The sequence below is a fragment of the Scyliorhinus canicula genome, unplaced genomic scaffold (genome assembly GCF_902713615.1).
Source record: "Scyliorhinus canicula unplaced genomic scaffold, sScyCan1.1, whole genome shotgun sequence".
NCBI classification, from domain to species: Eukaryota; Metazoa; Chordata; class Chondrichthyes; order Carcharhiniformes; family Scyliorhinidae; genus Scyliorhinus; species Scyliorhinus canicula.
The window spans coordinates 3,426,828-3,442,091 of NW_024055744.1; the positions used below are offsets into that span (position 1 = coordinate 3,426,828).

Below are 15,264 nucleotides of genomic sequence, written 5' to 3' on the forward strand. Positions count from 1 at the left end.
ACCATGCCCCACATTGGGTGGATTTACGGGTGAGTAAGGAGAGAGGGCAGCGCCCGCAATGGAGGTTGGGTGTGGGACTGTTAGCGGATGAGGGGGTGTGCGGGTGGGTGAGGGAGTCCATCCAGAACTATTTGGAAATAAATAACACGGCGGAAGTCTCGGCAGCAACGGTTTGGGAAGTGCTGAAGGCAGTGGTTAGGGGGGAGTTAATCTCGATATGGGCCCATAGGGAAAAGGTGGAGCGAGCAGAGAGGGATAGGCTGTTGGGGAAATACTCCAGGTGGACTGGACATATAGGAGGCCCCGGAGGCGGGGTTATTGATGGAGCGGCAGAGGCTACAAATGGATTTTGAGCTGTTATCTACAGGGAAGGCGGTGGAGCAACTGAGGAAGGCGAGGGGGGCGGTATATGAGTATGGTGAGAAGGCCAGCTGAGCGCACGAGCTGAGGAAAAGGGAGGCGGCCAGGGAGCTTGGAAGAGTGAAGGACAGAGGTGGGAATGCGATTTTGGACCCAGCAGGAGTGAATGCGGTGTTTAACAGCAGGCTCTATCAGCCAGAATCCCCAGCTAGGGTTGAGGGGTGAGGCAGTTTCTAGGTGCTGTACTGTTCTATGTAAATGACTGACTTGAAGACATTGACGTTTACTTCATGCAGGTGATCAGTCTGTGGAAGCGTAACCCTCCCTGGCTCCTTCTTTGACACTAATTTCCTTGGAACTCGGCCTTGAGAGTCTTCAGTACTTGGCCAGCAAGGAAGGCCTTCGGAACCTCGACTTTTACCCCCAAAGTGACCATTACCTCATGTCAGAGTTGGGCCTGTGGTAACATGACCATTGGTTAATTGGGCACCAGTTTAATTTAATTGGATCTTTAATTACTGACACCACCTTCTCTCATTACCTTTGACAGGAATACAATTGAACAGTTTCATACTATCCCTTTATCTGATTCTGTACAACCCCTTATTCAAACAGTTTCAAATGTTGGGGCTAATCAGAGTTGGAAGGTCTCCCTTGCCGGTACATTTATCCTCATCGCACATTCTTTATATACACAGCGATTAAGCTTTTATATTTTTACAACAAATAAAACTCAGACTTTTACTATAACTGCTGATTCATTATTGTTTCATTGTAAATCAATCAAGGATCACTGCTTATTTAATCATCTGTTACAGACTGGTAGCTAATTAATACAATTTAAAAAAAAAACATAACTTTTATTGAAAAATTTTGAATTTATACAACAACAACGAACCATAATAAAATACCAAAAATAACAATAATATTAGCAATCATAAACATTTGCCCCACCTCCATGAACAACACAGCATATTAATAACAACGCAAATTAACACAATATTAAGTTACATAATATAAACTATAATAAGGAACACCCCCCCCCCCCCCCCCCCGGGTTGCTGCTGCTATTGACCAAGATACCTATCTTTGAGCCAGGAAGTCCAGAAAAGGCTGCCATCATTTATAGAACCCTTGTATTGATCCTCTCAGGGCAAATTTGACCCTTTCCAATTTTATAAATCCCGCCATGTCACTGATCCAGGTCTCCACACTTGGGGGCCTCGCATCCTTCCACTGCAGCAAGATCCTTCGTCGGGCTACTAGGGACGCAAAGGCCAGGACACCGGCTACTTTCGCCTCCTGCACTCCCGGCTCTACTGCAACTCCAAAAATCACGAGTCCCCACCCTGGTTTGACCCTGGATCCAACCACCCTCGACACCGTCCCCGCCACCCCCTTCCAGAATTCTACCAGTGATGGGCACGCCCAGAACATATGGGCGTGGTTCGCTGGACTCCCCGAACATCTGGTGCACCTGTCCTCACCCCCAAAGAACCTACTCATCCTAGTCCCGGACATGTGGGCCCGGTGCAGCACCTTAAATTGGATGAGACTAAGCCTCGCACATGAGGAGGAAGAGTTTTTTTTAAATAAATTTAGATTACCCAATTATTTTTTCCAATTAAGGGGCAATTTAGTGTGGCCAATCCACCTACGCTGCACATTTTTGGGTTGTGGGGGCGAAACCCACGCAGACACGGGGAGAATGTGAAAACTCCACACGGACAGTGACCCAGAGCCGGGATCGAACCTGGGACCTCAGCGCCGTGAGGTGCTTGTGCTAACCACTAGGCCACCGTGCTGCCCTTGAGGAGGAAGAGTTGACTCTCCAAGGCATCTGCCCAAGTACCGTCTTCTATCTGCTCCCCGAGTTCCTCCTCCCATTTAGCCTTCAGCTCCTCCACTGACGACTCCTCCACCTCCTGCATTACCTTACAGATGTCAGACACCTTCCCCTCTCCGACCCACACCCCCGAAAGCACTCTGTCCATCGTCCCCCGTGAGGGCAGCAAAGGGAATCCCTCTACCTGTCGCCTAGCAAACACCTTTACCTGCAAGTATCTGAACATGTTCCCTTGGGGAAGCCCAAATTTATCTTCCAGTTCCCCCAGGCCCGCAAACCTCCCGCCAATAAACAGGTCCCTCAATTTACTGATGCCCACCCTTTGCCACCCCCTAAATCCCCCATCCTTGTTCCCCGGGATGAACCGATGGTTGCCACCCAATGGAAACTCCATCGAGCCCCCTGTTTCCCTCCTATGCCGCCTCCACTGTCCCCAGATTTTTAGGGTCGCCGCCACCACCGGGCTCGTGGTAAACCTCTTAGGGGAGAGTGGCAATGGCGCCGTTACCATGGCACCCAGGCTCGTACCTCTACATGACGCCATCTCCATTCTTTTCCACACCGCCCCTCCCCCCTCCATCACCCATTTACGCACCATTGACACATTGGCCGTCCAATAGTACCCCAAAAGGTTGGGCAGCGCCAGCCCACCTCTATCCCTCCCTCGCTCCAGGAACACCCTCTTCACTCTCGGAGTCCCATGTGCCCACACAAAGCTCAAAATACTGCTAGTCACTCTCCTAAAGAAGGCCCTGGGGATGAAGATGGGCAGGCACTGAAAGAGGAACAAGAACCTCGGAAGCACCGTCATTTTGATGGACTGCACCCTCCCCGCCAACGACAATGGCAGCATGTTCCACCTCTTGAACTCCTCCTCCATCTGATCTACAAGCCTGGTGAAATTATGCTTGTGAAGAGTCCCCCAGTCCCTGGCCACCTGCACCCCCAGGTACCTAAAACTCTCCCCTGCCCTCCTAAGCGGGAGCCTACCAATTCCTTCCCCCTGGTCTCCAGGGTGCACCACAAACACCTCACTCTTGCCTAAATTTAGTTTATAACCTGAAAAGGTCCCAAACTCAGCTAGCAGCTCCATCACCCCTGGCATCCCTCCCACCGGGTTCGCCACATACAGTAACAGGTCATTGGCATACAACGACACCCTATGTTCCTCCCCACCTCGCACCAAACCTCTCCACCTCTCTGAATCCCTCAACGCCATCGCCAGCGGCTCGATTGCCAATGCAAACAACAAGGGGGACAGGGGGCAACCCTGCCTGGTCCCTCGGTAAAGCCGGAAGTACTCCGACCTCCTCCCATTCGTGGCCACGCACGCCATCGGGGCCTCATATAGTAGCCTCAGCAATCTAATAAACCCTTCACCAAATCCAAATCTCCCCAACACCTCCCATAAGTACCCCCACTCCACTCTATCGAAGGCCTTCTCCGCATCCAGCGCCACCACTATCTCTGCCTCCCCCTCAATCGCCGGCATCATGATGACATTCAACAATCTCCGCACATTCGTGTTCAGCTGCCTTCCCTTCACAAAACCTGTCTGGTCCTCGTGTACAACCCCTGGCACACAGTCCTCTATCCTGGTGGCCAGGGTTTTGCCAGCACCTTGGCATCCACATTGAGGAGAGATATGGGCCTGTATGAACCACACTGCTGGGGGTCCTTGTCCCTCTTTAAATTTAACGAGATCAGCGCCCACAACATCGTCGGGGGCAAAGTCCCCCCTTCCCACGCTTCATTAAGTGTCCGCACCAGCAAGGGGCCCACTAGGTCCACAAACTTTTTATAAAATTCCACCGGGAACCCATCCGGCCCTGGTGCCTTCCCTGACTGCATCTGCCCGATCCCCTTAACTAGCTTCTCCAGCTCAATCGGCGCACCCAGCCCCTCCACCTTCTCCTCCTGCACCTTCGGGAAAGGAAGCCCGTCGAGGAACCTCTCCATTCCCCTCCTCTCCCCCGTTGCCTCCGACCGGTACAGTTCTCTGTAAAAGTCCTTGAAGACCTCATTCACCTCTACCCCCTTCCGCACCACATTCCCACTCTTGTCTCTCACTCCAGCAATTTCCTTAGCAGCATCCCACTTACGGAGCTGATGAGCCAGCATCCTACTCGCCTTTTCACCATGTTCGTACACTGCCCCTTGTGCCTTCCTCCACTGTGCCTCCGCATTTCTAGTGGTCAGCAAATCAAATTTAGCCTGCAGGCTGCGCCTCTCCCCCAACAGTCCCTCCTCTGGTGCCTCTGCATACCTCCTGTCTACCTCCAGCATCTTTCCCACCAGTCTATCCCTCTCACTCCTCTCGCTCCTCTCCCTGTGTGCCCGGATGGATATCAGCTCCCCACGAATCACTGCCTTCAGGGCTTCCCAGACCATCCCCACCTGAACCTCCACCGTATCATTCACCTCGAGGTACCCCTCAATACTTGCCCGGACCCTCCTACACACCTCCTCCTCCGCCAGCAACCCCACATCCAACCGCCACAACGGGCGCTGGTCCCGCACCTCCAACTCTATCCAATGCGGAGCGTGGTCGAAGATTGCAATGGCCGAATACTCAGCCTCCTCCACTCTCGGAATCAGTCCCCTACTCACCACGAAGAAGTCTATCCGAGAGTAGATCCTATGTACGTGGGAAAAGAAAGAGTACTCGCGTGCCCTCGGCCTCACAAACCTCCATGGATCCACACCACCCATCTGGTCCATAAACCCTCTCAGTACCTTGGCCGCCGCCGGCCTCCTACCCGTCCTAGAGCTGGACCGATCCAGTGAAGGATCCAACACCGTACTGAAGTCCCCCCCCATGATCAGACCTCCCACCTCCAGGTCCGGGACCCGTCCCAACATACGCCTCATAAAGCCCGCATCGTCCCAATTTGGGGCATACACACTAGCCAGTACCACCTTCTCTCCTTGTAGCCTGCCCCTAACCATAACATACCTACCCCCCTTATCCGCCACCACCTCCGATGCCTCAAACAACACATTTTTCCCCACCAGAATCGCCACTCCCCGGTTCTTCACATCCAACCCAGAGTGGAAAACCTGCCCCACCCACCCCTTCCTCAGGCGGACCTGGTCCGCCACCTTCAGGTGGGTCTCCTGAAGCATTGCCACATCCGCCTTTAGCCCCCTCAGATGAGCAAGTACCCTCGACCGCTTCACCGGCCCATTCAACCCTCTCACATTCCAGGTGACCAACCGGATCAGAGGGCGTCCCGCCCCCCTCCCCCGTCGGCTAGCCATAGCCCGTCGACTGTCCGCCCCAGGCCAGCACCCCCTACCCGACCCAGTCCCCACAGCGACAACACCTCACCTCTGTCCCCCCAGCCCCCACCAGCTCCTTCCTGACCCTACCAGCAGCAACCCGGTATTCCCCTTTTCCCCCCCCCTACCCCCCAGGCTAAGAACGCACCCAGCCACGAACCGTCCTCCATTGTACATCCGTGGGTCAGCTAACTTCTGCTGACCCCGGAAACTCCCGCCAATAACCCAACCCCTCCCAAAGTGGGATCATCCCCCAATCTATCCCTCCTCCAGGCACCGCGGGGAAGAACCAGTTCAGGCCCCGCCTCCCCGTCATCATCTCCGCCCCCCAGCCCCGCTGTGCGGGAAACCAGAGGAAAGCCCGCGCTTTTGCACTGCTCCACCACACCCTTCTGACACAGCTCCCAAATATCAGCCCCACTCCATACCCCCAACCCGACATAGAATACAACAAACACTCCCAACCCTCCCCGCAAGATACAAAACTCAAACAATGCCCCACAGCAAAAAAAAACATAACAGAACAACACCCCCATAAATAACCATATCAAAATTACAAAAGTACAAAAAAACAAAAAAGAAAGAACACAGCAACAGCAGAAACCAGCAATAAAGTATTACAACCGACCCCGCAACCCCCAACCCATTGTTCAAGTCCAGTTTCTCCGTCCGCACGAAGGCCCACGCCTCCTCCGGGGAATCGAAATAATAACGCCGGTCCGAATAAGTTACCCACAGGTGCACGGGCTGCAACATTCCGAACTTTATCTTTTTCCTGTAAAGCACCTCTTTCGTCCGATTGAATCCAGACCGCCGCTTAGCCACCTCCGCACTCCAATCCTGGTAGATCCGTACCACCCAATTCTCCCAATTGCTGCTCTTCACCTTCTTGGCCCAGCGCAGCACACACTCCCGATCACTGAACCGGTGGAACCTCACCAGCACCGCACGCGGGGGTTCATCCTCCTTAGGCCCCCTGGCCAGTACCCTGTGTGCTTCCTCCAGCTCCAAGGGCAGATAGAAAGACCCGGCCCCCACTAGCGAGTTCAGCATTGTAGCCACGTAGGTTGTCAGGTCCGACCCCTCCAGCCCCTCCGCTTGGCCCAAGATCCGCAGGTTTTTCTGCCTCATGCGGTGATCAAGCTCCTCGAAGCGTTCCTGCCACTTCTTGTGGAGTGCCTCGTGCCCCTCCACCTTACTCACGAGCACCACGGCCTCCTCCTCTCGTTCAGTGGCCTGCGTCTGCAACTCCTTGATGGCAGCACCCTGGGTCGTCTGAATCTCCGACAGCCTTCTGTTTGTTTCCTGCAGAGAGCTCAGTACCTCAGCCTTGAAGTCTGTAAAGCAGCACAGGAGAGAAGCTTGTTGCTCCTGGGCCCACTGCTTCCACTCATCTGGAGCTCCGCCGGCCGCCATCTTGGATTCCTTCCCCCGTTTTTTCTGGGGAGCTGCTGCCGTTTTTTCCCCCTTTCCACTCCGAGTTCGAGTCATGGACTGCAGGGAAAGTCGATCAGCACACCTTCCCCCACTGGGAGACGTCGAAAAATTTGCATTTTGGGCTCTAAAAAATGCAGAAAAGTCCGTTTAAAATGGGAGCTCCCAAATATGCAGCTTCCTACATCATCGCCGCCACCAGAAGTCCATTGTGAGTCACTCTCAACGTGCAGGTTAGACTACTCCGAATCTCACTCCGCTGCCATACAATGCCGCCTTCTCCCCGCAAAAGGCCACCCGCCTTATCTGCAGCTCCGTCATCAGGTCTTGTTATGTTCATATGCCAGTGTCTTCCCACACCTCGCCTCTGCTTTGCCCAGCTCAAAACCCTCTCCTTCATGTGGTCGCTGTGGAAGCAGAATACCTGCCCTTGGTGGCTCATTCGCTTTAGGCTTCGGCCTGAGCGACCGATGTGCCCTGCCCAACTCGTAGCGGGAGGCATCTTCCCCCTCCCTCATCAACTCCTCAAACATCCTCACAAAGTACTCAGCCGGCCTCAGGCCCTCCACCCCCTTGGGCAGGCCCACAATTCTCAAATTTAGCTTTCTCGGCCTGCTCTCCAGGTCCTGCATCTTGGCTCTGGGCCCTTTGTTCACCTCCGCCACCCTCCGCAGCTCCTCACCCATCGAGGTGAACACTGTGTTTAGTGCAATTCATGTCCACTCTATTAATCCCTTTAACTGGGCTGGGGTTGAACATCAATAGGAAATAAATCAGAACTGTCAGAATGAACATGGTCCATTCTTGGGTGTAGGAATCCAATCCCTGTAATCACATGTGAACTCTCTGGTGTTTCAGACGAGCGGATGGCTGAGTGAATCCTCTGCCACACACGGGGCAGGTGAACGGCTTCTCCCCAGAATGGATTCGCTGGTGGTTCATCAAATCCCTTCTGCTTTTAAAGCTCTTCTCACAGTCAGAACATTGAAAAGGTCTCTCATCAGTGTGAACAAGTTTATGTGCCTGAAGCTGTGATTTTGTAGCGAATCCCTTCCCACACTGAGTGCAGGTAAAGGGTTTCTCCCCAGTGTGAACTCGCTGGTGATTCCCAAGATTCGATGGACGAGTGAAACTCTTCCCACACTCAGTGCAGGTGAATGCTTTCTCTTCAGTGTGAACTTGCTGGTGACTAAGAAGCAATGTTGATCTAATAAATCCCTTTCCACACACGGAGCAGACAAATGGCCTCTCACCAGTGTGGACACGCTTGTGATCAGTGAGGTGGGAAGAACAAGTGAATCTCTGCCCGCACTCAGAGCAGTGGAATGGTCTCTCCCCAGTGTGAACCCGTAGATGTTCAGTGAGGTTGAATGAACACCGGAAGCTCTTCCCACACTGAGAGCAAGCGTAGGGTTTCTCTCCAGTGTGAAATCGCTGGTGTGTCGTTAGGCTGGATTCCCAGGTGAATTCCTTTCCACAGGTGGAGCAGGTGAACAGCTTCTCTCTCGTGTGAACACGTTGATGATTAATTAGACCCCCAGCATTCTTATAGCTTTTCCCACAGTCAGAGCAGTTGAAAGTCCTCTCCCTGGTGTGACTACGTCGATGAATTTCCAGCCCCGATGGGGATCTGAATCCCTTCCCACAGTCCCCACATTTCCACGGATTCCCCATGATGCCGGTGTCCTTGTGTTACCAAGGCAGTGGCGTAGGGGTATTGTCACTGGACTAATAATCTGGAGACCCAGGGTAATGGTCTGGGGACCCAGGTTCGAATCCCACCGCGGCAAATGGTGAAATTTGAATTCCATAAGGATATGGAATTCAAATTCTAATGATGACCATCAAATCATTACCATTGGTTGTAAAAACCCATCTGGGTCACTGATGTCCTTCAGGTCTGGCCTACATATGACTCCAGATCCATAGCAATGTGGTTGATTCTTAAATGCCCTCAGGGATGGGCAATAAATGCTTTGACAACTCGCGATGCCCACATCCAATGAACAAATAAAAAACAGGCTGGATAAGGGGGCCTCACGGTAGCATGGTGGTTAGCATCAATGCTTCACAGCTCCAGGGTCCCAGGTTCGAATCCCGGCTCGACAGTCCCGGCTGGGTCACTGTCTGTGTGGAGTCTGCACGTCCTCCCCGTGTGTGCGTGGGTTTCCTCCGGGTGCTCCGGTTTCCTCCCACAGTCCAAAAGATGTGCGGGTTAGGTGGATTGGCCATGCTAAATTGCCCATAGTGTAAGGTTAATGGGGGGGATTGTTGGGTTACGGGTATACGGGTTACGTGGGTTTAAGTAGGGTGATCATTGCTCGGCACAACATCGAGGGCCGAAGGGCCTGTTCTGTGCTGTACTGTTCTAAATTCTAAATATAATCAGTTGAAGCCTCCTCTACACACAGAACACATGTACGGTCTCTCCTTACTGTAAACGGTGCAATGTTTTTTCAGGCTGTGTAACTGTTAAAGGTCTTTCCACAGTCAGTTCACTGGAACTCTCTCACTCGTGTGTGTGGGTCTAGGTGCTTTTCCAGTCACACTGATGTTTCCACAGTCAGTTCACTGAAACACTCTCACTCGGGTGTGTGCTTGTCCAGTCACAATGATGTTTCAGATCCTTTCCCACAGGCAGAACAGACAAACATTTCTCCTTCCACATTCAAAGGCTGATGATAGTCAGACCATGATGAAGGTGTCAAATCCTCTCCTTCCAATCCACTGTAAAAGGAGTTGACAATGTCAGTATCACTTTCATTCCAGGATAGAAATTCAGAGCAAATAATTCTAATTTCTGTAGAATATTCTTTCATCTCTTGTTTCCCCAAATATCATCACAGATCATTATAGAATGTACAGGGCAGAAGGAGGCCATTAGGCCCAACGAGTCTGCACTGGCCCCTGTAAAGTACACCCCACCCTATTCCCGTAACCACACCTAACATTTTTTTCGATACCAAGGGCTCTTTGTCATGGCCAATCCGCCTAACCTGCACAACTCTGGACTGACAAAGGGAGAATGTGCAGACTCCACACAGACAGTGACCAAGCCTGGAATCAAACCTGGGACCTTGAAGCTGTGAAGTAACTGCTAACCACTGTTGTACCGTGCCACCCAATCAAAGTAAAGGAAAGCAAAATCCCAACAAAAACAAAGGAAAGCAAGGGGATGGTGGTTTACAATACTGCCTCATGGCGCTGAGGACCCAGGATCGATCTGGCCCCAGGTCACTGTCCATGTGGAGTTTGTACATATTCCCCGTGTCTGTGTGGATCTCACCCCCACAACCCAAAAAGGGTTGGTGGAGGGTAGGTGGATTGGGCGCACTAAATTTCCCCTTAATTGGAAAAAAAGAATTGGGAACTCTAAATTTGGGGGGAAAAAACAAAGGAAAGTTTTTTTTAACTAAACCAGAATGTTTCTTTCAGTGTCTCAGAAACACTCTGCACCCTGAGGTACCAACAGTTGTGGAAGGTATCAAGTGTACTGGTGAACACCTCATGGTCCCACTCCAGGGCCACCTGAACATTGACAAGACCACGGAAGAGAGGCCAGCAGCACTACGTTCTCCCATATAGGACTCACCTATCTGGATCTACAAATTGGTGTTTTAAACAGATCAGGAGCAGACCCTCCGCTCCGAGTAGCCAACACCCCTCTGTGCAGTAAAGCTGACCTTCTCAAAGAGTATCCTGCCTAAGCCCACACCCCCATCCTATCCCCATAACCCAACATGGGGCTGGTTTGGCACAGGGCGAAATTGCTGGCTTTTAAAGGAGACCAAGGCAGGCCAGCAGCACGGTTCAATTCCCGTACCAGCCTCCCCGAACAGGTGCCGGAATGTGGCGACCAGGGGCTTTTCACAGTAATTTAATTTGAAGCCTACTTGTGACAATAAGTGATTTCCATTTTTTTTTCACCTAACCTGCAGATATTTGGGTTGTGGGAGGACAGCAGAACACCGGAAGAAATCCACCCAGACACAGGGAGAATGTGCAAACTTCACAATGACAGCCACCCGACCAATGAATCGATTCCGGGTCTCTGTGAGGCAGCAGTGCCAACCACAGTGCCGCTAATTAACAATTTTAAACTAATCTCAATATCTGTAGTGCGGGCACTAGGACCCAGTTGGAAAAGAGACCCAAAAGTCCTGCCCATTCTCTCTTCGTCACCCTGACGCCAGCGCATGCGCTCTTCTCCTCGTTGAACCAACATGGCGGCCGTTCACCCGGGTCTGATCCCAGGAACAGGATCCAGAGCCACAAACTCGCGACCGCAGGGTTTTATTTAGGGTTCGCGGACTTCACTCGGGAGCTGAGAAACTCTCCCCGTCCAGAGCTGGCTCGATCACTCCCCCTGGGATTCCATATCCGTACCAGTTTATTGAAGCCCATCTGCACCACCTCTTCCCGGTTCTCTCCGACACGGAACAGAGGAGCCACCCAGAATGCCCCGCGGCCGGCTGACCCTGGAGCATGCGCACTCAGCGCCTGTGCAATGAGCCAGTTGGATAGAGCGGTTTCTGGGCCGCGGTGCATTGTGGGAACTACAGTCACCATTCATTAACTACAGTAGTAAAGTATTTTTATTTAATTTTAATTTTTAAAAAAATAATCTTTACTGTCACAAGTATGCTTATATTAACACAACTATGAAGTTACTAGGAAAAGCCCCTAGTCTCCACATTCCGACGCCTGTTCGGGTACACAGAGGGAGAATTCAGAATGTCGAATTCACCAACAAGCACGTCTTTCGGGACTTGTGGGAGGAAACTGGAGCACCCGAAGAAACCCACGCAGACATGGCGAGACGTGCAGCGTCTGCACAGACAGTGATCCAAGCTGGAAATTGAACCCGGTAACCTGGTGCTGTGAAGCATCAGTGCTAATGACTGTGCGGTCGTTCATCAGGCTGCAGGTGATGTTTTTAGCCTTGACAAGTCCATGGACCAAGTATTTATTCAATGTGAAAGGTTGCAGTCCCTGCATAGTTACCTGAAGGCACTGCTCCTCAATATTTGGTTAATTTTGGTCCCGTAAGACGTGCTGTTAGGTAATTTGGACATTCTGAATTCTCCCTCTTTGTCCCCGAACTAGTGTGGTGACTTGGGGTTTTTCACAGTAACTTCATTGCAATGTTAATATGAGCCTACTTGCGACGATAAAGATTACATTGACGAGGCGGGCAGGGTGGTCTTGTGCCTCAGTGTGGTTGCCTCTGAGCCAGAATCTCGGGATACGAGTCCTACCCCAGGACTTGATGGCCAAGGAAAGTGTGTTCATAACCCGATCAAACAGGTTGAGTGTGTCAACCTACAAATGCTTCCAAATGCACCAATGTCTGACGGTAAGAGTGGGAGAGAGTCCTGGTCAGCCACGTGTTGCGTGGGAGCCTCTCAAGTTAAAAACCCCATGTAACGGACGAGCGACCAGTTCCAGGAATTACTCGCTATGGAAACAGATGAACGTCTACCTTAGTTAACCACGAGTGGCAGAAGAAATAAATTGATGTTTTTGTCAGGTGCTAGGACCCGGGTGGCAACAGGCACTGAAGCCCTGCCCACCATATTTTACATGTCCAAAACTAGACGCACTTTCCCTATTAAATCAGCAATTAACCTTTGGCTTTTTGGGGGATAAAGACTGGAGCTGCAAATGAGGGACCACAAGTTCACATTCAGGGTTTGTGGCATTCACCAGGTGTTTAGAAACCCTCCACATCCACCCAGCGGCTCCATCGCTCCCTCCGCATTCCACATCTTCACCAGTTTGGCGATACGACAGACAAGAGACTTACCATCACTATCACTGCGCATGCTCCGGACACCAGGCGGTACTGCGCTTGCACACTGCTCTCCTGTGGTGAGAATAGAGGACAATCTCCACCGCAGGGGATACTGGGTATAAACACTGTCATTGAAAGTTAAAAACAGTGAATTGTTTTGCGATCATGTGGCAAATGGGTGCGCTGAGGCAGGAATCAATCAAATTAAGAACCAAATTATACAGATACCCAAGTAAACCTTTCCTTCTGGTAATTTGGACATTCTGAATTCTTCCTCCGTGTACCCGAACAGGTGCCGGAGTGTGGCGACACAGGGGATTTTCACAGTTACTTCATTGAACTGTAATGTAAGCCTACTTAGAACATAGAACAGTACAGCACAGAACAGGCCCTTCAGCCCTCGATGTTGTGCCGAGCAATGATCACCCTACTCAAACCCACGTATCCACCCTATACCCGTAACCCAACAACCCCACCCTTAACTTTACTTTTTAGGACACTACGGGCAATTTAGCATGGCCAATCCACCTAACCCGCACATCTTTGGACTGTGGGAGGAAACCGGAGCACCCGGAGGAAACCCACGCACACACGGGGAGGACGTGCAGACTCCGCACAGACAGTGACCCAGCCAGGAATCGAACCTGGGACCCTGGAGCTGTGAAGCATTTATGCTAACCACCATGCTACCGTGCTGCCCCCATTATTATTGTGACAATAATAAAGATTATTATTATTATTGTGCATAAGCCAGTGGTTCTTTCTATCCAGGGGTCTTTTAATGCTCCTGAGGTAGGAATCTGACCTGAACTTGATTGTGTAATAATAATAATAATAATAACAATCATTATTATTGTCACAGGTAGGGTATGAGAGGTCTATGAAATGCAGGACAGATTAATTGGTGAAAGGGATGCAAGGCTCAATGAGATGGTAATCGGAAATATAGAAAGATTTCTAACCCTGATGGTGGCCATTCTACAGGGTGGACGATTCAGTGAATCGAGAATGGTGAGAGTGTGGTGCTAATAACGCCAGGGTGACAGGGTTGGTCCCTGTGCTGGCTGTCCAAGTTCCCCTGTGTGCACATTTGCTGCATTCTGTTATGATTCTTGGATTTGGATTTATTGTCACGTGTACCGAGGTACAGTGGAAGTATTGTTCTGTGTATAGTCCAGGCAGATCGTTCCATACCTGAAAACATAATACATACTATGGATTACCTCCAGAGTTGGCAATTCTAATGTACTCCTGACGGCTCTGCCACATTCTCGCATCTATAAAATTGAGGTCATTCAAAATTCTGTTGCCCCATGTCTTAACTTGCACACTATTTACACAACGCACCTTCCTCCTCTAATTGTGGCCCCTCTTGCCCTCCATTTCAATTGTGCACGATTAGTGGCCCTGCTCCTTCAGTTGCCTCAACACTAAACTCTGGAATATGTTCTACCCACTTCCACATCCTGTCAGCCTGCTGAGATTTAAACCCGTGTCCCCAGATCATTCGCCTGAGCCTCTGGATAACTAGTCCAGATGGCATGCCCGCTGCACCATATTCTCCCCTCAACTTGGGGTGAGAAAAGGGCGGCACGGTGGCGTAGTGGTTAGCACTGCTGCCTCACAGTGCTGGGGACCCGGGTTCAATCCCGGCCCCGGGTCACTGTCCATTTGGAGTTTGCACACTCTCCCGGTGTCTGTGTGGGTCTCACCCCCACAAACCAAAAGATGTGTAGGATAGGTGGATTGGCCATGCTAAATTGCCCCTTAAGTGGAAAAGTTTATAAAAATGAAATAAATTTGGGGTGAGAAAGCAGATGAGCAGCAGAGTTTTGGATGATTTCAGGTTTCCAGGTGCTGGGAAGCAGAGTTAATGTGGGAGGCAAGTCAGGAATGCATTGAATACTCAAACCTCAAGTTGATGTGGGTATGAATGAGGATTTCAGCAGCAGACAAGCTGTGGTAGGCTGGACTGGTAGGCTGGAGACAGGTAACGTTACAGAGGTGGAATTACTTGGTGTTTGTGATAGTGTGGATATGTGATCAGAAACTCGTCTTGGATTTAAATCTGACACGGAGATTGTGAAGAGTGTGGTTCAACCTCAGACAATTCCCAGGGAGAGCGGTGGACTCGGGAGTTAGGGAGTGGGATTTGAGGTGGTGGTGGCTTAGGTCTTCCCAATGTTTAATTGGAGGAAATTTCTGTTCATCCAGTGGATGTGGGATAAGCAGTTTGATAATTTAGTAACAGTGGAGGAATGGAGAGGGATGGGGGTGAGGTAGAGCTGGGTGTTGTCAGTGTACATATAAAAACTAATAGTGTTTTTGGACTGCGTGATAGTGGATAGCACTGATGCCTCATAGCACCAGGCGTGTCGCGTCTTTTTGTCCGACGTCACTTCGTCCAACGACACTTCGTCCACGTCTTTTGGTCCAACGTCTTTTTGTCCGCACGTTTTTTGGTCCAACGTCTTTTTGTCCAATTATCCAATTACAAATTTAGCTGGACTTACCTGGTGATTTTTCTTAACTAGAAATAACTGCAAAT

The 15,264-nt window shown here is 50.9% G+C and overlaps 2 protein-coding genes across 2 annotated transcripts in view; one reads left to right on the plus strand and one right to left on the minus strand.

Annotated features, from left to right (window-relative positions):
• Positions 1-15,264, plus strand: part of LOC119960840 (zinc finger protein 208-like) — a gene marked incomplete at its 5' end in the record, with an annotated part of 136,440 nt that overhangs the window by 80,494 nt on the left and 40,682 nt on the right. The gene's annotated exons all lie outside the window — the stretch shown is intronic.
• LOC119960847 (gastrula zinc finger protein XlCGF7.1-like) lies at positions 7,025-8,725 on the minus strand. The gene has a single exon (XM_038788436.1). It carries the CDS (start codon positions 8,594-8,596, stop codon positions 7,754-7,756), a length of 843 nt encoding a protein of 280 aa, XP_038644364.1. The 5' UTR covers positions 8,597-8,725; the 3' UTR covers positions 7,025-7,753.

Coding starts and splice junctions, on each gene's coding strand:
- LOC119960847 (XM_038788436.1), bottom strand. CDS start 8,596: ATGGGGAATCCGTGGAAATGTGGGGACTGTGGGAAGGGATTCAGATCC.